We start from the raw sequence: 22,435 nt of genomic DNA on the forward strand, positions 1-22,435 counted from the left end.
TTTTTCAAGTGTGCAGTCAGCAAACTGTGAAGGAAGAAGGACAAATGTCTTCTTGTTTCTTCTGTTAGAGGAATTAAGCATCTTTGCTATGACTTTACTGGGTTTATCTTGCCTCTCCTGAACATCTGGGTTCTGAACTGGACTCTGCCATTGCTTCTGTCGGATCCATCAGAATGATTCAGCTCCCCAGCCTACAGCATGACACTTACTTTACCTGTATGAGTTCGTTGGTAGCCCAGCTGTAGCTAATCTGAAATAAGGATTGGGAATTTTTAGTAAGGTTTCTTTGAGGCCAAATTTGTTCAATATGGATCAACTCTTTCTACTATTTGGGCATATACTTTATGGAGGCACTTGTTAGTCCTAGATTCCTTATGATAACACCATCAAGTGTTAAAGTAGTTTTATTCGTGGCATTAACTTCTGTATTAACTTTTCAAATAAATGAATTGGATAGACTTGAGGGGTTTTTTTGTTGTTCATAAAAAGACTTTTTTATGCTCTTGATTCTTATAAATTAATAAGAGTTATATTTAAGTTACAGATGTAAATATGTTACACACATGTAAAAATATTTTGGGGCTGAATGACTGTCTATAAATTCATGTATCCTTTAGCCAGGTTTTAAAAAGAGACGTTATGGTGTCCTTCCTAAATTTGTGGATTGTCTTAGTGTTGAATACAATTTTGCCTCTCTACTTGTCGTCATCTGCAGCTTTTGTTTTCACAATTGCATCAGTGTGTCCCATGTTTTAGCTTCTGCAAATATAACTTTGCAGTTATAAAATGATGCTGTGAAGCTATCTTGAAATGCTTCCAGAGTGATAACAGTTTTCCCTCTTAATCAGTCATCCAGCCAATGTTTTCTTTTCCTTGCCTGTTCATCCAACCATGTTTAACTTCACTGAAAGTCAGGAATTCTTCTGTCTGGAGCATGATTAAGGCCTTAATATCTCGTTATTTCATCAATGAACCATTGTACTAAGCTCTTCCATCTCAAAGTAACTTCTGTGAGCCATCCTGTTGGTTAGAACTCGAGAAGACTTCTTAAGGGGAAGTTTAACACCTTAGCAGCATTCTTATCTGTACAGTCACACTTAAGTTACTTGAAGTTGGGTATATTTACAGAAGTTCACTTTTGCATCAACACAAAAGCTGATAGTTACATTAAAAATACCTCTGAAAAGAAACAGCCCCTTTGCTATTTGGGTTCTTTAGTTTGCCTGTAACCCAGGGCTTGGTTTTTCTGGTAAGTTGTTTCCTTTTGCAACTTACGTACTATGTTGAAGCACATAGGCATAATTACAAGTATGAGGCGTCAGCTGAAATGCACTAAGGAATTGGAGGTGCAGGGTTATTCTGTGCAATTCCACTTACTTTTTGATTTGTTCATAGAATGAGAAGTCGTGATTAATTGTCCAAACTGGCTACCTGTAGTAAGGTTTCTTCAACGCATGCAGTCTTACAGTGATTTCCTCTGGAAGAGAGAGTCATTGTCTCTTCTCCCTCTTTACTTCAGAAATAGTGGATACATATAAATCTATATGCAACATCAGATGAAGAGAAATAGCTAAACACGTTGACAGGTTGTTTTAAAGCCTAGCAAGCATGAAAGCTGCTCTGACCTCAATGCATTGCTTCAGTTCATTCTGATGTTTTCTTGGCTATCCCTGTATGGGTTTTCTGACTGATTTTTTTTTTTAATTGTTTCAACATTAGAAGAACATCTGTTAAATAATTGTAAGTATATTCCTCTGTTTTAGTTTAGGAATAAAATTTTTGATTTGTTTCTTTCATCTCTTACAGCTTGACAAAGATGACATGGTGTATATGGAGGCATATGATAAGTTGCTGGAATCTTGGCTTACTTTGGTACAAGATGACAAACATTTCCATAAAGGTTTCTTCACCCAACATGCTGTTCAAGTCTTTAATTCCTACATTCAGTGCCATCTAGCTGCTCCTGATGGCACAAGGAATTTGGTAAGCCCTCAATCTCGTCGTTTTTGGTGATGGCACATAGGAACCAGCCCACCTCTTCTGGTGTGCATATATTATGTAGCTCAAGGCAGCTAGTACAGAATTACCATTTATGACTTTGGAAATTTAAAAATTGCTGAAAATTTTACTCAGTTGTCATTTTCCCAGTCTTCTTCTCTCATTCTGAAGAGGAATTAAGCATCTTTGCTTTAACTTTACTGGTTTTAGTACAAAGTTGGAAATCACTTAAAAAGTAGAAAAAGCTAAACCTGTAACTCAAATCAATGTGTATCTTACTGTTCTTCCCACAGATGCAATGACTAAACTTTTGACCATCCTTCTCTGGATTAGAGTCCTAGTTAAGATCCTCAATGAAACTGGAAGCCTTTTTTACAGTTGTTACCTCCCATACATTGTCTTCAAAGTACAATGTTCGTGCATAAATATCTGAAAAAAATGTAGACTAACTGTATTCATGCTAGAAGAAACTTAAAATATCATGTCATTCTTTTGGATAAAATTAATTCCCAATTGAATTGTTGAACAGGTGACTGTTCTAGAGAAAACCTAAAGGTATGTCAAGTACCTCTTGAGGCACTGAGAAAGAAAGCAAATTAGTCTGTTTGCCAGGAGTCTGGATCTTACCAAAATAGAGTCTCATACAGAGAGTTGGATGTAGATGTTGGATTAATTAATTATTGTACAGAATCAATTCAATAAGCATGTAAAAATCTCTCTTTAATTTGATGGTATGCAAAGATCACCGAGATACCTCATTCTGAAAAGCACCATATAAAACTTAATTCTGCTGTCTCAATATGCAACAGATGGTAATAACAGTGCCAAAACTGAGGGAAATATTTCACAAGAGAACTTTGAATTCATATCAGGCGGTCTTGACATAACTTGTATGCACAGGTTAATTCATGTCATTCTGTGAGATAAGTCATTTATCCCATGGGTAACCTTTTAAAAGCCACAGCTGGCATTTTAGAATGCTTCTTGTTCAATATCAAAGCAGTAACAGGAACTTTCAGTCTCTGCTTTGAGAGCAGAGGCTCACCCTTCAGTAAACAGCTGCAACTTTGAAGTTGCCAAAAGAGAATGATTTGCTAGGTTACATAAAGAAAAGATGGGTTAAAAGCACTTTGCAAAAGCAGTTGTGTGTGGATTCAGTTTTCCGGGGCCTCTGTGGAAACAAAGCAGTCTGATAGCTTCTCTGTCTCTTGTATTTTACTTGAAGTTGTGTAAATTTTATGATTATTTTAAGAGATTTTGTAAAACACTTTTAATATTGATACTTAGTTTCTACATATCATTGTTCATCTTTTCAAGGAATAAGATCTGATTATTATTTAAATAGTTTTATAATGCAACTAAGATAAACTTTGAGTAATCAAACAGTGCAACTTTTGCATCATCAAGAAGCAAAACTGAGATGATGATGATTATTCATCTTCTGTTTTCCTGAGGTTATAACATTTACTTTTTAAAGTGATTTTTTTTAAAATAGTACTGTTTAAAGTACTGTTTCCCCTCATACAGTAGGTTATGGAAAATCTCTAATGAAAGAGATGATTTTCATTTCATCATGAAAAATACTACCTATTATGTGATTTAGGTAACATCTCAGACAACTGAGAGCCACATCTTTGCCTAATGAACAGGAGAAAGTAGGGAAGTTCCAGTATCTGAAATGGTTCTTGGTCTGCTATACATGTGATTTGAAATGCAAGTGTACTTCAGCAGTCTTTAGTCCACTGGATTTGCAGACCATCTCTGTGAGTCAGAGTCATTCAGTACCTTAGATCACACTTCTAGCAGTGGATGCACAACAGAACTGATGTACAAAGGGTAAAGAAGCTGCTTGGCTATTGACCAGCCTGTGTTTATCCTATTAATAACAGGTACCAGTTTTCATAAGTCTTATCCTTCACTTTTTCCACAGTGAATCTTTTGACTTGAGAACACTGTTGGAAATGGTAGCAAACAGACAATTAACTGAATGTGGCATTCTGCTGATGAGTTTGTGAAATGCTATTTTGAAAATAAATGAACCCATGTTGACTCTGTTTAACTCCTATGTGTCTGATTTAGTACAAGTCTCTTGTTCATCCTTACAAAACACCTTGAAAGAAATAGTCAAAATAATGCAAAAAATTGTGGTGGTGATAAATTTAACAAGTGTGACTCTAACTGGTTGCTTCTGACTTTGTTGGAATAACCAAAGACTGCCAATGGTGTGGCCTCTCGGGAAGAAGAAGAAATAAGTGAGCTGCAGGAAGATGACAGAGACCAGTTCTGTGACCAGTTGGCCAGTGTAGGCATGCTGGGGAGAATTGCTGCAGAACACTGTATACCTCTTCTTACAAGGTAAGTACAACAAAAAAAAAGTCATGATTGCAAATCAGTGAAGCTGTCACATATGAAAAGCTTGGCTTTTGCCAAACAATTTAAAAACAGTGAAGTTATTTTATTGTTATTTCTCCACAGTTTGTTAGAAGACCGAGTGACAAGGCTCCATGGTCAGTTGCAAAGACATCAGCAGCAGTTACTTGCCTCACCAGCATCAGGCTCAATTGACAATAAAGTGCTTGATGACTTGTATGAGGATATTCATTGGCTTATTTTAGTCACAGGTTAGTGAACAGCTTTAAATAGTACTTATTCTGGTAGTCTTATTGAAGCTGGAACACCTCAGGGAAAAAAAAAAAAATCCCTGTATATCAACTATGTTTAATTGACTATACTTTTTATCCCTAATGATGATTTCATCTTACGTATACTACTTGCAAATTCTTTGTTTATCTGCCTTGAGTTACATGAATGTTACCATTACAAATTGTAATGACTTTTGGAAATTCCTGCAAGTAATTCTGTTATGGGGTTTTTTGAGCTGTGTTATCAGTTAACCTATTCAAGAAACTAGTCTGTTCATGATATCACTGGTATTGTCTGGGGGCACATGACTTTATAAGGGAACCAGCATGAGATCAGGATAATGGTAGTACTCAGTGGTGGCAAAGAGTGAAGTTCCAGAATTTCTCACTGCTGATGGTTCATGTCCTGCCATTTTGATATGTTTCATGAACTTGAATTTAGAAGCGTTTTAGTTTTGATTTGTAGATGGAAACATTGTAATTATGTTTGCAAAACATAACAACAACTAAGGTAGTGCCTGCACTTTGTTAGAGAATATGTGTAATCTATAGAATATTTAATGGAGTTTTTTGAACATTTGATGCTTTAGTTGCTCTCAGATGTTGACATGAATCTGTTTATAATATTTTTCTAACACTGTGGGATGGCATTAGTAGCTCATGGATAGTTATGAGATCACACATTGAAAACAACTAAAGCTGGAATTAGTATTAATTATCTGGATACCAGAGTATTGTATGAAATTCTCTGCTATGTGAGAAAAATTATTACAGCATACGTACTTGATGTCTCAAAGCCTCTGACAGATTTGAAATGTTGGCAAAACAGAAGTCCCAAATGAGATGGACTTGATGGGGAAGCTGTGAAATCAAGGCTTGTTTATCACATAATAGAAGTAAAAAAATTACAACAAAATGTAGTTTTGGGATGTCCCTTCCTTAAATAGTTGAATTGACTGTAGCACTTTTACATGAAGCAAACTTGTCTCTTTTTTTATTGGCATTTAAACTGATGATTTCTTTCCAGTCTTGGTTTCTTGTCACTTTAGGTTTTTTTCTACTCAGTGTCTTTAAGGATTATAAAATTAACTTGTGTGTAGTTAAGTAGTGTTAGTGAGGCTTTGTACAGACATTTGATTCTGGTGTTATGTCTGCAGTTAAGCCAATGGATTCTCTAATCAGAAAGCCGTAAGTTCACCTAGGGTAGAAAGTTGTGATCACTCTTTCTTTTTTAATGTAAGGCTACCTCTTGGCTAATGATACTCAGGGAGAGACTCCGCTAATACCTCCAGAAGTAATGGAATATTCCATTAAACATTCAGCTGAGGTTGACATCAATACGACACTTCAGATTCTGGGATCTCCAGGAGAAAAGGCCTCTTCCATCCCAGGGTACAACAGAACTGATTCTGTAATTAGGTAAGGATGCATCTTGTGCTATTGAGTGTGCTAAATGCTTTTTCAGAGGAAAAAAAAAAAGCAGTGTGTAAACACTGAACATTGAAAAAGAAATGTCCTTAACTCATATTAAAGCAAGGGCAAATAGTTCAGAAGAATGGTTTTGTAATTGTCATATTAAGGTAGTGCTGTAAAAGAGCATTAAGAAAAGACTGAAAGGATGAAGTGATTTTATATTTTTTTTGAGGATAAAGAAAGGTAGGATAAATACAGATTATATGTATATCAAGTCAAGGTGAATCAGGGAAGGACTGAAAATAAAAATGAGAGTAAAGCATCAAAACAGCTAACACTGACTCGAGATGGGAAGGCTGAAGTGACTAGATTGAGCTGATAGTCTTAACAGAGGACATGAACCAAAGTCGTGGAAATAAACAGAAATGGTTTTTGTATCTTTACTGAAAACCCATCTTTGATCCATTTGTTACAGCAAATCCTTAAAATTACTTAAGTAAAAGAAGTTGGTAGATCAACATCTTTAGATAATACATACTCTAAAATTTGTTCAGCACATGTTAAGCAAACACTTTCCAGAGCATCAATGAGCTTGTCTACTCTGAACATGAGTTACTGCTCAAGCTTGGCAGGAACAGCAAAACTGATCCTCAGGGCAGGAGGAATTGTTCTAAGTTATGTACATATATCACTGTTAGCTTATAACAGGAGCAGGAGAGATTTCTGTTCTTTTTCTGCAAGAAGGGTGATGCCACAGACTCTGCAGTTTGAATCCTCATGCTTCAGAAGATTGCATTCCACTTTTAATTGGCATGGAAGATTCTTCACCCAAAAGTAGTTGTTGTGTACTTAAGGTTTGCTTCTGGGAGGAAGATAGGGGGGAAAAAAAGGATCTTCATTAGCAATGATGTATGTGGCTAATGTTTAGAAGCTTGAATGCTGCTCAGTGATATTTTTGGCCACTTCAAGAAGTGGACACGGAACAGGATTTCTTGATGCAGTGTCACTAAACTTGATTGTGCAAGGAAGGGAGAAGCAGTTTTTCTTCAAAGTTTCTGTGTCTCCTTGTGTTTGAAGAAACAATAAATTCATGTGGCTTTTACTTGATTAGAGTTGAACTATTTTGTGTTATTCTGACCTTTCTGACATATTTCATGAAAAGTGAACGTGTTCGGTAGTTGCATTGCGTCTCCAAAAACCACTCTCAGCATCCTCATTGTATTTTAAATCTGCAGGTTGTTATCTGCTATTTTAAGAGTGTCAGAAGTAGAATCTAGAGCAATAAGGGCAAATCTCACACACCTCCTGAGCCCCCAGATGGGCAAAGATATTGTATGGTTCCTCAAGCGCTGGGCAAAGACTTACCTCCTAGTAGATGAAAAGTTGTATGATCAGGTAAGCACATAACTTTTATGAATTAATTGGTGAGTATTAGCAATAATATTATCCTGTGAATGCAGATATCAGTGTAGCTATTTAAAAGTGCAATGCTAAAGCATTTTTAATGTTAGATATATTTTGGGTTTATTTTGGAATTTCTTTGAAAGTTGATGTCTTCTTCCGCTTGTTAGTTAGAAATATAAGTTGTTAGGGAACTCTTCTTGCACATTTTGCTGCAAATGTGACTTTTTTTTTTTTTTTTACTTTTTTTTTTTAAATTTGGTAGCCATCACCATAGCAGAATAACATAGTGCTCTTGGGCTGCATAGTGGGTGAAACTCACTGACTGTAGTGATTTTATAAGCTACTTCTGACTGTCCATCAAATCTGACATTTCATCTCTAATACAGTGGTTGCCCTTGATGGATGATTTAGTGAGTAACATGGTCATGATTCTGAGTTAGGTATTTAACACCATCACGAGGTAGTATACATTAGCTATGTCATGCTATTTTCTCTCCTCTCCCCGTTCTCACTGTACATATAATGATTTCAGTGGTGCATTCTTTGTAAAGGGCAACTTCTCATGTTTGAACAGCACTAATCAAGATTAGAACTGGATCCTGATTTTGCTTATCAAACTAACTGTAATCCAGCTAGCTCACAGAGGCCACTCATCCTGGGGAGGTCCCATTGGCTCTAACTTGGGAGAAGAAAGCCTCTTTCTCCTCCCCTTTATTTCCACTGTTGAAGCAACTAAGAATACTAACACTTCAGGAGGCCCCTCCTTAACAAAAATATGTATACCACAGATTGTAAATATTTGGAATTGTATTATTCAGCTTGTACCCACAGCACAGCTAAGAATTTGTAAAGGTACCAGTTGGGGAAGAATTGGAGAGCATATTAGAAGATCAGTGTGAAAAACGATGTGAAGAATGAAAACAGAGTATGTAGGAAATGCACACATTTAATTTGTGTTGACATGTGAAAGCGATTGAAACCTCTATTTAAACTTTATGCTCAGTCATGTATATATTGTGAGCTTTGAAGTTAGAAATGCCAGAGGTGTGCTGACAGGAAGCCCCTGCAAAATTATTGTTATGTCTTTGAGAAACTTTATTTAAAGATAGGAGAACAGGCAATTTCAAGGAAGCATATTGTAATGTGCCAGGACCAGAACATGACCTCTTTCCTGAAAGATGTGTAGATTAAAGGAAGCATCTGAAGAAAAATTGAGATGAAAGTAAATTTTTACAATATTCAATCTAGATCGACAGCTAGGTTAATTTCTAATAATTTTTATCACTGCATTTCGAGGAATTTTTGTCTTAAATTCATAGAAATGCTTTTGGGAGGTGATTTTGTGATCTTTCTTTTGATTTTTAAAGCTTTTGAACTTTCACTGGCCTTAAAAGCTAGACGTACTCAAACCTGATTTCATAATGAGGTTGAAACCTTTCTTTGTTTTAGGTGTTGTGCTTAAAATTGCAAGATAAATTTGGCAAAGATTTTTCTATTACAGGTATTCTTTGCCTTTGTCTGTGTAACATTTGTGTATTTTAAGTAGGGAAGAAGTGACAGCCTGAAAAGAATTTGCTGACAATGATTACCATACACTTTGGGGTTCTGGCTTCTGTAAAACTCACTCATTTTAATGCTTTTCTTATAGATAAGTCTGCCATTTAGTACAGCATTTGGTGCTGATACAGAGGGTTCCCAGTGGATTGTGGGTTACCTTTTAGAAAAAGTGATCAGTAACCTGGCAGTGTGGAGTTCAGAGCAGGACCTTGCAAATGATACTGTACAACTGCTAGTAACATTAGTGGAAAGGAGAGAGCGGTAAGTTGCTATACCTCTGGAAGTCAAAAAATTTCTTTTGCTTCCTTTAAAGTTTTTTGGCCAAAGTAATCCAGATATAGGGCACTTCATATTCATGTCTCTGTAAGTCAAATTACTTTATAACTTCAAAAAAAACCCAACAAACTTGTCTAACAAAGTGAGGAGTGAGACCTGTATTGGACAAAACATCACCTAAGTTTTATTACTGTTTAGAAGTGCACTCTCCTTCCCTTCCCTTTGTGCCTCACTCTTAAACAGTGAGAAAGGAAAATTCTCCTGGTCTCCACTCTTATTGCAGGGATTTTTGTGTTGTTGTTTATTTTTGTTGATTAAGAGTTCAGATAATGGCTAAGCCAGTATAAAATGTGTTCTGTAAACGTACAAATTGGTTTGTTAAAATCCAGGATTTTGTGGATCCAGACAAATTTTAAAAAGTTTTCTTTGGTATTGCAAACTGTGAAGCAGGAAATTCTGGAATGCTTTAATTCTGTGAATTGACATGCAATTATTCATGCAATCATACATTCACAGTCTGCTGCAAGACTGTTCTGAAGTTTGAGGATTTGAAATGCTTGAGGAATTTTCTTTTTAAGAAGATTAAACCTGACAGGAGCTAGTTTTGGAATAAACTGCTTATTTTATCATGACATAATGAGACTAAGCTTTTAATCCATGCAATATGTCCATTAACTCTGTGTGTGTATGTGCATAAAACTAAAGCACTTCCCTGCTTTTCTCCCATATGAATTGATCTGTTTTCAGAGTATATATTTGAGAAATCTTAGAGCTTAGGCATTAGTAAGATGAAAATCAAATGGCAATTTAGCCTTAGAATAAAGGAATTTTTAAAAAGAACAACAACAAATTTCTGACAGCTGCTAGCAACCTGATGTACTCTGTTCATATACTCTTGTGAAGTCTTTAATTAAACTGTTTTTTCCCCTCTTTTAGGGCAAACTTAGTAATTCAGTGTGAAAACTGGTGGAATTTAGCTAAACAGTTTGCAAGGCGAAGCCCTCCTCTTCACTATTTGTCCAGTTCTGTGCAGAGAACACTAATGAAAGCTTTAGTTTTAGGAGGTTTTGCTCATATGGATACAGAAACAAAGCAACAATACTGGACAGAGGTAAGCTCTTTTGGTGCTTCTATTGCCTTCATTTTATCAAGCAGTACAAGAACTTAGTTTAGATGATTTTATGGTGACACAAAATCAACTCATATAGCGTATTTTTATTTTTAGTATCAAATATTGATATATTTTTTTTACTATCCTCTCTTTCAAGGTTAATAGTTGTATCTGTTATATTGAAATTGTATCTGAAACATCACAACCTGAACAGAAACCACTAACAATAAACTGGAGGATTTGTGAAGTAGCTGGTATATCAATATGCTTGAAAGAGACCATTATGAAAGATTAATAATTTCACTTGAACTGTGCCATTTCTTCTTTTTCTTTTAATTTGGTGTTGTTAGGAATTATTCAGTTACTTAATGGTAATGACAGTAAGTAAAAGCTAACATGGAATGTAATGAAGAGCCTTGACCATCTCTTTGTGCCCTGGCTCCTTTAAAGCTCAGGTATTTAGTACCAGAAAGGTTGGTGCAAGAAACAATCAGGAAGCACCACGTGAGTTTGTAGAGCATTGACCTTCTGAAAAAAACTTGCTTTTACTAGCAGGCTGCAAAATTAGTGATTTAAGGTAAGACTGTAATGCACTAGAAGTAACTGGAAAAAAATTTAACTATTTTTATGGAAGTTTGTAAATTGTTTCCAAACACAGTTGATGACAAAAGCAGTTGTGCTATTGAGAATCATGATATGGCAAAGCTAACTGTGAATATTAATCTTAATGCTTTCATTCGTGAACTGTAACAAATTTTTTTCCCCCTAATACTGAATTTGGTGGAGAATCAAGTACTGTGAAAGTCATTGTGCTTTGTTTAAACATTGCAAAATAACCTCAAATATTTATGGAGGTGCTCATTTTGAAACCTGCCTGCAGGTGGTGATGGATATTGAGAATGACTAATCACTACCACTTCAGGTTACATCAGTGTGACAGATAATAACAAAACTGCGCCATTGGAAGCTGGAAGTGATTGATTCTTGTACTGCCATGCCAAAAGCAACTTTGCTAGAAGTAATTTAGCAAATTTAGCAATTGCTAAATTACTCAAACCTCACATCTCATGTAATAGTATGCTTATATTAATGGGACTTTTCTAAAAAATTTCAAGGTTCTTCAGCCACTTCAGCAGCGATTCTTGAATGTCATAAACCAAGAAAACTTTCAGCAGATCTGTCAGGAGGAGGAGGTGAAACAGGAAATCACTGCTACACTAGAAGCACTCTGTGGCATTGCTGAGGCTACCCAGATTGATAACGTAGCAATTCTCTTTAATTTTCTAATGGACTTCCTTAATAATTGCATCGGATTAATGGAAGTATACAAAAACACACCAGAGACTGTTAATCTCATAATAGAAGTCTTTGTTGAAGTTGCACATAAACAAATTTGCTATCTTGGAGAGGTAAATACAACCAGAAGGGGGAGGAGGGGGAAGAGTGTGTGTGTGTGTGTGCATTGTGCATGTGTGTATGTATGTGCACAATGCTATTCTTTAAGCAAAGTATGATGATTTGTATATAGAGAAAGAAAGAAAGGCTATATGGTCACATCTGTTAAGGAATTCCTTTGTTTAAAACCATCTGTTTGCAAAGATTGAAAGCAGAACATTTCAACTGTTCTTATACCAATATGTTTAACCACAATTCATCACTAGTCTGTGTGCATGGGGGGCAGAAGAGTACAAACCATGTTGAGTACTTTTTTTAACCATATCAGAATTCTCTGAAGTCTAGCCTAGGAGAATTGCAGCACTGTTCTGTGTGACATGTACATACCATAGAGACACTGCCTTTGTCCTAAACAGGGCATTAATAGATACCAGGAAGTTAATGGTTAAAATTTTGAGTCGGTGCAGTGCACTAACATCTCTGCACTCTTGGCTAATTTTGCTCTTTCATCTAGAAGAGCTCCTGCCTATTCCAAATGGGTTATGCACAGCTGAAGGGCATCCCCAAGGGATTTTGTTGGTAATCTAGCTTGGGATGTGTCAGGTTGTCCTAAACCACTCTTGTATGGTTTTTGTTAAGACTAAGGAATCGACTAATGCTCTGCTGTTTCAATCAGTAGCATCAATATATGGCTGTAAGTGTTCTTATTGTTTAAGGTGGCTGTTTCCTTGATGATTTTGTGTTCAGTTGTTACAGAAAGTAGTCATATACTGAAATTAAAATCTTGAAGTATTGTCTACCATGTAATGCCATCTGAAAACAAAGTCTGCCACTTTTAGCATATGGAAGTTTTCTTAACTATGTAATATTGTTTTACAGGCCAAAGCCATGAACTTGTATGAGGCCTGCCTAACTCTGCTCCAGGTGTATTCCAAGAATAATCTAGGTCGGCAACGGATAGATGTTACAGCAGAAGAAGACCAGTACCAGGATCTCCTTCTTATTATGGAGCTTCTCACTAATCTTCTATCAAAAGAATTCATAGATTTCAGTGATACAGGTATTAAGGAATTCTAATTGCTGAACCACAACTTGTGTTCTAAACTGTAAGAACCATCGTGGGACGTGTGTTCAGTCCACGTAAAGTGAAAGCTGGAGTTCGGGCTTGACTAGATCAGGATATAGAAATGATGATTTAATGTGCCAGTAGCAAAGGAAGGACTTCTCACAGTATTCTTGCACCTGAAAGTATTATTGCTCTCATAAAATAAACAGGGCATGTATAAAACATCTTTAAATCTGCATGTTGCAAGTCTGAATGTGTTGTAGCAGCAGTTTTATAATAAAAAGCCCATAGAGAAGTAGGAGTAGTCAATTAGTGCAAGAAGGCAGATGGATTGTCTTCTTAGTACAGGATTCAACTTCTGTGAACTGTTGAGCTCATTGAAATTCCATCATGTTTGAGGGTCTTCTATATTCCTCTTTCACAGAACATGCTTTATGGTTTGTGGGTGTAGTTAAAGGTTCTTTTTTGTATCCCTTATCCCTATATTTTGGTATCTTTTTTTGTATCTGTTATTTTCTTACCTATGTTTGCCACTTAAAATTGCAGTCATCCTGAATATGTGCTGCCAGGTAGCTGTGGTGCATTGCTTTTGGATTAGCCAAAACATATTTGCGTGGTTCAGATCTCACCATGTCCTACACAGTTTGCACGAAGACAACCTAGGCAGATTCAGTTTGATACCAAGCATATTGTGATTTTGTTCATTGCTTTTCTGACATCTTGAAAGTGAGAACCTTGTACTCCAAAATTCAGCGTATCACTGATTTTTCATAATGCATGCACAGCATAACTACAGAACTGGTTTTAGCCTTTATCCGTTGAATGGACAACCCAATGCTATGTAACGTGTTTGAGATCTGGATGTTAGTTGTGTGGAAAACACTGTAAAATACTCACCATGAAACTAAGTAATGTGAATATTCCCTAAACATAATGCCCAGAGATCAAATATATTGCAAGTTGTCTGCATACTGTTGCTGACTCAATACAGGAATTAGAAAAGTAGGATCACTGCCAGCCGATGGGAAATGTAGGTCTTACCTGTAAGTGGAGAAAATTTGGCAGTGTCCAAACTACAGAATTTTCTATATTAACTCTCCCATTTTTTTCTCCTTTATAAAAGATATGAAAACATAAGTAAACATATATATATAAGTATAAAAATGCAGTAATATTTTGCTCACTATCTGTTTATGTGTGCAGGCATGAAGCAGCTATCACTAGAAACAAATGCAATGCTCTGTAATGGAAGGGAGCCCTCAGAGTATCTGAAGTGTTCTGGTTTAGCAAGCCATCTGGTACAAGTGATTATGAAATGCTTAGACCTCATGAATATAAATATAGAGTGATGTGACAGCCTCCACTCACTAAGTTTCTATTTTAGTACAGTGCCTCATGTTTTTGTTTGGGGAGAGAGGAATAGTTCTATTTTAAAAAATGTCTTTATCATAAAGAAATGGGACTTTTCCTTCAATATGTTTAATCCTCCTTTTGTACAAAACACTTTGTCTTTTCTATAGATGAAGTATTTAGAGGACATGAGCCTGGGCAAGCTACTAATAGATCTGTATCAGCAGCAGATGTTGTCCTATATGGGGTTAATCTAGTTCTGCCTCTAATGTCCCAGGATCTGCTGAAGGTAAGTATGTTTTTACACATAGCCACTAGAATGTGAAATATTTATATGAATTCCCAGGATTCATTCCTGTATGCATTCCACCTCAGTAAGATAAGATTTCTAGACATTGAAAAATGTCAATAAATATTCCATAGTTCTAGATACTGTTTGGAAAGAAATATTGTAAGCTGAGAAAGTGTATATTTGAAGGTCCTAAACAAAACTTTTTTTTCTTTCAAAAGCAAATCTGTGCAGATCAACAGCCAAACATGAAATGTGGCTCAAGGAATCCTTTTTCTGAAAGTGTGAGAAATACGATAGGAAGTCTAAAGAGTGATATTAATTACAAGTAACTATTGATTTTCACAATACAGATATACAGGCTTTTGTGTCATACGTCAGCAGCTTTTCAGTGGAACATATGAAACACCGGAATGGCAGTGCTTCATTGGGTTGCACTGCTGTCAATGTTTCACTTGGAATCAGGGGAACACTTCTAAAGTGCATCTCAGTTGTCCCCTCTTAACATGCTTTCTCATCTGGCAGCACTTGTTGAGTGTGAGACCAATGTCCATTTTAGATGACACCCATTCCAGAGGTGAATGGGTGTCATCCCTGGGAGCCTCCCTATTGTGTTCCAAATGCTTATGAGGCTTCTAGCCCACCAGAACTAGCTGTGTTCATGTCTCAAGTAAAACTCCTTGAATTTGTATAGAACAGGTACCAGACTCCCACCATTTACTATACCACAGTGTTTGCTAATAAACTTGTAGCCATTCAGTGAAAGCATCAGTCCTGACTCTCTTGTACAGTTGAAAATTATGCCAGAATAGTTATGTGATTGAATCTAAAAATACCATGTTTTTCTTTTGACAGTTTCCATCCCTGTGTAATCAGTATTACAAATTAATCACTTTCATCTGTGAGATATTCCCTGAGAAAATTCCACAACTTCCAGAGGACCTCTTTAAGAGCCTAATGTACTCACTGGAGTTAGGGATGTCATCGTATCCTTTATAGAGCTTGGGAGTGTTTAAAAAAATCTAAGTTGCTTTTATGAGGACCTTTTTTTAAATCTCATTTTTTTTATCTTTGCAATTTTTTCCTTTTCTATCAATATCTGTAGCTATAATTATATACTGGTAATTGACTCTTACTCTCTTCTCTCTGGTGATTGAGGGTTTCACTGTAGTATCGACTGAGATTCTAGTATCAGCTGAATTGCCACTGACCAGTGCTTGGGTGCAGCCTTTAAGTAGTTTAGCGTGTAAGTTTTTTCTGGCAGCCATTCCTGCCTCCTCCATTACTTCATTTCAGAGTGTGTAACTTCATAAGCCTTCAGCTGGTATCCCAAAGCCATTCCTGAATTAGTTGCTCAGCTGGTAATACAAAACATTGCTGCTGTTCTACTGGGCTGGCTCCAGAGCATTTCCTGTCAGGGTGCCAATGGGCTCTCCCTCTCATAATGGGAGTACCATTTTCACTAATCTGTGGCACGTGTCAGAAACAGATGAGCTTGACCATAAGGGACTCTTTCTGAAAATGTTATGTCAGAGAGGGTTATGTTACCTTAGGGCATGCAGCTAATAAAAGAAGGCAACAAAGTTGGAATTCTTTTTTCCCCTTTATTCTATTTGGTTTGTTTTTAATCCTTTTTTTTTTTATTAACAACTTTATAGTGAAACAAAACCTTGGAGCTTACAAGCATTTCAGATATTTTCTAGTGTCACAACTGGGTGGTTTTACCACAATTTAACTGAAATCTGACTTTGATTCTTTAATGCCCATTATCAGAATGAGCTCAGAGGTTTGCCAGCTCTGTCTGGAGGCTGTAACACCGTTAGCAGAACAGTGTGCAAAAGCACAAGAAACAGATTCAACCCTTTTTCTAGCAACAAGGCACTTTCTTAAGGTAAGGCATCTGTGTTTCATGTTAGTTTGTTTTTTTGCATAAAGGTAGCAATAAGAGGCCAAACAGCAATCATATTTTAATTACTCAGGATCACATATACAGTAAGGAACAGCCTGTTTCCTAAAAACAAGTGACAGCTTAAAGAAGGAGGGCATGAAGGACTGAAGACACTGGACTAGAGTACAAAGGAGGATGTAGGCATAGAGGGCAATCCCTTATTGCCAATAAACAAAAGATCTGAGCCTCTCAGAATACAATCTATATTTACTCATGCTCTTCATATGAGCTCTGTAACTGACTGACAGTTTAGCAGTTATGTCTACTGTGAAAGCTGTGGAGAGAAAGCTTCCAGAATTGTGTGAACTTGGAGGCTGGGTGGAGTGCTAAAATCAAAGCACAAAAAAGGCTGGAGTTGGGAACCAGAAAGAAAATGCTGTCATTTATTCAATGTACCAAATGAATGATGCCTTTTCTTAATTCGGTATCATGTTTAGTACTTCCCTTTTAGGACCATTCACTCTTACCCCATTGAATTTTGGAGTGACCTGGTAGCAACCAGGTTCCTGCTAACTGGGAACAAAGTAATTGTGGAATTTATGTGCTTGTCTTCTGATTTTGTATAGACATAAGTTTTCCTTACAACATCTTTTCCTACCAAACTGACACTGGAACTTCTGGGGATTGCCCATTAAAAACATGCATCAGGCCAACTGAGAGAATGGGAATCTCCTAAATGATTTTGTCTGTACATATCTTCTAAGTTAACTTAGCTTTCTGCCTTTTCTCTGTGAATTTCTGCTTTAAAATTATAATACTGCTCATACTAATTTGTTCCCTGTTTGGCTTTCTGTGCGCTGTTGAAGTCTCCAGAACTTGAGGAAAAAGTTCCATGTTTTATTCTGGAAGAGCAAAGGTTTTTTTTCATTATTTCTCTGGCATATCTGCAGCTTTTGGAGAAAAATACAATATACATCATTTTTCCCTAAGAACAGCTGATGTAACTCAACAGTGGGTTTCAGTGCTTTGAGATGAGAATTTGTGCTGTTAAGCCAAGAGTCGATTTCTAAAAGAACTTGGCTTCCCAGTTGCTGGTACCTAAATTTAAAAAACAAAGCAAACAAACAAAACCCCAAACTAAACAAACAACCTTGGATGTTTGTAAATACATGTTCATTTTTATCAACATTTGCAGCTGAAACTCAACTTCATTTCTGACTATAAAGTAGAAAGTTAAGTTTACGCTTCTGTAACTACTTCTCTTTTGCTATTTCAGATGGTTTTTGATATGCTGGTACTTCAGAAGCACAATACAGAAATGACAACTGCAGCAGGTGAAGCATTCTACACATTAGTGTGTTTGCATCAGGTATGGCATTTAGATACACCCTAAAAAATAAGCTATTTGTAGAGAGTGGTTAGTTACTGGGCACCTGGGAAGTCATAGAATTGTTTGGGTTGGAAGGGAGGATCCTCAGGAGGTCTGTGGTCTAACTTCTTGATCAAAGTGGGGTCAACATTGAATTTGGATCAAGTTGCTCAGGATTTTTTCTAACTGTGTCTTGAAAACCTCCAAGATATTTCAAAGCCTTTTCAAGTGGCGTCTTGAATGCTTTATTATGCTTATAATCCCTGTGCTTTCAGCAGCTGCCAAACAGTCTTGGTGGCCCACCACTGGACTCATTCAAGTTCAATATCCTTCCTGTGTTAAGGAGTCCAAAACTAGACACAGCATTCTGCATTGGATGTAACAAGTGCTGTATAAGGACAAACAATAAATATAGCCCAGTATGCTGCTAGTGCTCATTGCTGACAGGACACACTGCTGACTTGCTTAGCCCGCTGTCCACCAGGACCTTCAGGACCTTCTTTCAGCAGAACTGCTCCCCAGTGTGTCATTTCTCAGTCTGTGTAATTGCAGGGGGTTAGTCTGTTTCAGCTGCAGAACTTTGCATTTGTCCTTGTTGAGTTTTATGAGTTTCCTGTCAGTTCATTCCTCCAGCCTGAGTAGGTGTCTGTAAATGTTAGTCCTGCACTGGTTGCACTCTTCAGTTTGGTTTCATTTACAGATTTGAGGAGAGTGCATTTCCTCTCCTCCTTCAAACCACTGACTAAAATATTTAACAGGACATGGTCTAGATAAGAGCTCTCAGTGCCACTTTTAACCAGCTTCCAGGTGGAATATGATCCATTATTTCAGTCCCTTATTGGCTGATGATACAGGTGTGTTATCACCCATGTAGTTGTCCACCCATTTAGACAATAAAATCCCAGCTTGGTTATAAGGATGCTGTGCATGATTGCTAAAGACTTGCTAATGTCAGGCATCTCCTGCTCTCTGCTTATCCACAGATGAAGTCATTTCCTCACAGAAGACAGGTTGCTAAAGCATGATTTACCCTTGGTAAATCCACACTGGCTGTTCTCAATCCCTTTCTCTTTCACATGCCCAAGATAGCTTCCAAGAGTACTTTTAATGATTTTCTTAGTCGTTCAAAGATGATAGAGAACAGCCTTGTAATGACACGAGGCAGCTTTCTGAACCCTTGGATAGGTTCTCTCAAGTTTCATGAGTTTATATGCATGAAGATTTCTCGAGACATCCCTGGGTTGATCCCCTTTCCTATGGATAGTTCCTCTCCTCCATGAACCCTGTCTCTAGTCACAAAGGTCTGAGAAAGCCTGTCAGGCCAAGGCAAAGAAAGCATTGATTATTTCAGCCTTACCTTTTGTCTACTGTCACTAAATCATCTGTTCCATTCAGCAGCAGAACCCACATTTTCCCCGTTCCTTCTTTTACTGTTATGTACTGGTAAAAGATGCTTTTATTGTCTTTGATGTCCCTTGCTACATTCAGCTTTAGCTGAACTTCACTTTTCTGTCATTGTTCTTGTCCAGAAAGTGTTTCTGCTTTCCCTCTTTGTAGCTGTCCTGGCTTCTGTTTGCTGGATGTGTTGTCCTTGCACAGGAGTTCATGAACTCCCTGCTTAGCTGGGTCCATGTCCATAAGACACTTATATTATTTTCCTTAGTATTTGGACAGGCCATTCTTACACTTGGAAGAGGTTGTCCTTACAGACCTGTCAGCTCTCCTGAGCTGCTTTTGTCATCAGAGCTCTCTCCCACAGGATCCCACCCACCAGTCTCTTGAATAAGTGGCTGCCCTCTTTTCTTGCTCTCCTGAGGATCCTGTGCGCCACTATTTCATGATCACTATAGCCAAGTAATTAACCACATCCTTGACCAGCTCTTCCTAGCTGTGAGTAGCAGATGCAAAGTCACACCCCTGGGTAGCCCATCGGGTATTTGAACAAATGTCAATGAGATAATCTCTTGTAAGTCTGATCTGGAAACTTCCTCAAGTTGCTTGAAGATGACTAAGTCCACTACTTGCCCTGTTTTGGTGATCTGTAACAAGAGCCCACCATGATGTCATCTTTATCACCTCTCCTCTGATCATGACCCATGAGCACTCAACTAGCCCATTGCCCAGTCTGTAGAAAAGCATCCTTCATTTGAACTGCCCTTTCACAGAAATAGCACTCTTCTATCTTCTTCCCAAAAGAGCTTTTGTCTGTCCCTTGGAACTCCAGTCATGCCATCTGTCCCACCGCATCTCAGTGCCTGCAGTGATGTTGCAGCTCTGCACCTGACATGGAGCTCTAGCTCCTTCTGTTTCCAAAGGTGAATGCAATTCTACACAGACATTTGAGGTTGGCCTCCTTAAAACCTGTTTGATCCTTCCTGATGAGCACTATTAAGCCCATCAAAATTTCTAGCATTCCTAATACTCCTGGTGTCTGTCTCCTCACTTACCTACAAGCTGTTACCACCATCCTTCAACATGCCCTTCCTGCCAGGTCAGCAAGCCACTTTGTCCTGTGGATCCTCTCTCTTGCCAGCAGCTCTCATCCCTCAAAGAGGGACTCATGATCATGTAAGACAAGAAGACCCTGTGACACCCCACCCACAGGTGGCAAATTCATGCTGTGTCTACTCCCACCCAACCCTTCACCAGCAGAATTGAGGGGACTGCCATTCTAGCTCCTGTGTCCTTCACACTCGTTCCCAGAGCTCGGTAGTCACTTTGCACTTGCTCCATGTGTGTGCCCCTTGGCAGTGACCATTCTATTCATGTTTAACATGTTTCTTTGTCTTCTGTTTCTGTCCAAGTAAGCATGAGAGTAAGTAGAAAGGAATCTAAACAATCTGTTCCAGGGAAGGGACCCTAGAAAAGGGAGATTCTGTGGGAAAAGATGGTAGGTATGGCACACCAAACACAGGCAGGCATGAAGAAAGAGCAGTCCAGGTTGCAGGAAAAAGCCCGTGCTATATAAGACTAAGACTTAGAAGGACTTTTGAAGGGTGTGCCTTAAAATTGTCATCTTACTCTGCACTGCAAAGCACTGTATGTAGCTTTGAAAGCTTCTTTAGCCTTACTAAAATACCCAGGATGGATGAAGGACTTTATCTGGTTCCGGGGTTAAGTGAAAGGCCACGGGGTCCATAGTTGCTGCTCGTACTATGATCAGAGAAAACTGGATGACAGGTGGAGAGGTGGAGAGTTTTGTGGCACAGCCTTGATTCTGGATCTTGTGCTGATGAGAGAAGTTGTATATACCATATTATTTTTTTTACGTTAATCTGATTCTTCTTTATTTTACAGGCTGAATACTCAGAGCTAGTTGAAACATTGCTATCAACTCAACAAGATCCAGTAATTTACCAGCGGTTAGCAGATGCCTTCAACAAGCTTACTGCAAGCAGCACTCCTCCTACACTGGACCGTAAGCAGAAGATGGCCTTCTTAAAGAGTTTAGAAGAATTTATGGCAAATGTTGGTGGACTTCTCTGTGTAAAATAAACAACAAAACTCTATGCCTAATTTAGACCCTTTCTGCAAAATGCACTGAGAAATGCTGAATGCTGACTAAATCTTGTACCTGTCTCTGGGTTCTTTGCAGCCATCTCAGATTCTAGAGAGCCTGGAAGTTTGAACATAACACAATGGAATAGGAGAGGTCAACTTTGAATCAGCTTCTGCTATTATGTGTTAGCTGCAATCTGTCATACTTGTGTGTGGGAGAGAATGAAGAGAAAGTTTGAATTTAATTTTTTCCATATATGTGCAAACAGATATGGGCACAATGAAAAATAAATGCAGTGCCTTTCCCCCTGCACTGATTTCAAATGCGAGTGGTCATATAAACATACAGATTTCTTTTCTACCCAAAATCATGTTAGAGTGTGATGCAGATACATATAAAGCTCTAAACAGTTTAGCTGATTTTAAGCTTTATTTTTCCTCTCTTAAAGTTTGAGTTTGTGTTCCAATGGGGAAGAAAAACCAAATGGTATTTTAACTTGTGTTTAATTCTGTTTTTCTACATCAGTCTGACATTGCATGTTTCATGCAATGTAGGTTTTTACATTATGTTCTGCTGCCTAAAGTTCAGGAAAAAAAAGGTGTATATTTTTGTTCCCTAAAATGAACTTTAGGAGCTGTAGCCATTTCATTGCCTTAATTTAAAAGAAGAAAAAAAAAGCTCATATACTTTAGATAAGAAATTTAAGGCAAGATTTGACTCTTCAGAGTTGGTTTTGGATGTTGGCACTGAGCTGCTGTGTACCTGTTGCAGCCCTTCATGTTGACGTGTCATTTTGGAATGAGTGTCTAATGCAAGGTTCATGTGTAGTTTTACTTTCAGTATCTGTTTTGATTCTTACCTGGGTTGCACGCAACTGCAATGTATTTCTACACTGAACTGTTTGCTTAAGCAATAACAACCCAAAAGGTGTAAAGTATTGGCAAACTTTGCAGAGTTGGGGCATTAGCTAAAACAATTATGCTAGCACAGAGTCGTCAAACCCTTTTCCTCGAGGGTTACGTTTGACTTGAGCAGAGAAAGGCAATTGGGATGTCTAGTGCTGTGGGAGATTTTGGGGTTTGCTGAATCTAGCTCCACTTCTGCAGAGCCCTCCCAGCTGCTCTGCTCTTGCTTGGTTTTTTATATCAGCACTTTAGCTACTATGATAGCAGAATATA

The 22,435-nt window shown here is 37.7% G+C and overlaps 1 protein-coding gene across 1 annotated transcript in view; it reads left to right on the plus strand.

The window, feature by feature from the left end:
- Window positions 1-21,729, plus strand: part of XPO4 (exportin 4) — a 57,559-nt gene extending 35,830 nt beyond the window's left edge. The window contains exons 10-23 of the mRNA XM_009070203.1: window positions 1,807-1,983; window positions 4,211-4,353; window positions 4,474-4,619; window positions 5,882-6,059; window positions 7,289-7,448; window positions 9,106-9,275; window positions 10,227-10,401; window positions 11,517-11,810; window positions 12,676-12,856; window positions 14,383-14,501; window positions 15,357-15,487; window positions 16,275-16,392; window positions 17,666-17,758; window positions 21,056-21,729. Of these exons, the coding sequence (XP_009068451.1) occupies window positions 1,807-1,983; window positions 4,211-4,353; window positions 4,474-4,619; window positions 5,882-6,059; window positions 7,289-7,448; window positions 9,106-9,275; window positions 10,227-10,401; window positions 11,517-11,810; window positions 12,676-12,856; window positions 14,383-14,501; window positions 15,357-15,487; window positions 16,275-16,392; window positions 17,666-17,758; window positions 21,056-21,253 (2,283 nt within the window). The 3' untranslated portion in view covers window positions 21,254-21,729. The remainder of the gene's footprint in view (window positions 1-1,806; window positions 1,984-4,210; window positions 4,354-4,473; window positions 4,620-5,881; window positions 6,060-7,288; window positions 7,449-9,105; window positions 9,276-10,226; window positions 10,402-11,516; window positions 11,811-12,675; window positions 12,857-14,382; window positions 14,502-15,356; window positions 15,488-16,274; window positions 16,393-17,665; window positions 17,759-21,055) is intronic.
- The last annotated feature ends 706 nt before the right edge of the window (window positions 21,730-22,435 follow it).

Source organism: Acanthisitta chloris, unplaced genomic scaffold (genome assembly GCF_000695815.1).
Source record: "Acanthisitta chloris isolate BGI_N310 unplaced genomic scaffold, ASM69581v1 scaffold23232, whole genome shotgun sequence".
Classification (NCBI taxonomy): domain Eukaryota; kingdom Metazoa; phylum Chordata; class Aves; order Passeriformes; family Acanthisittidae; genus Acanthisitta; species Acanthisitta chloris.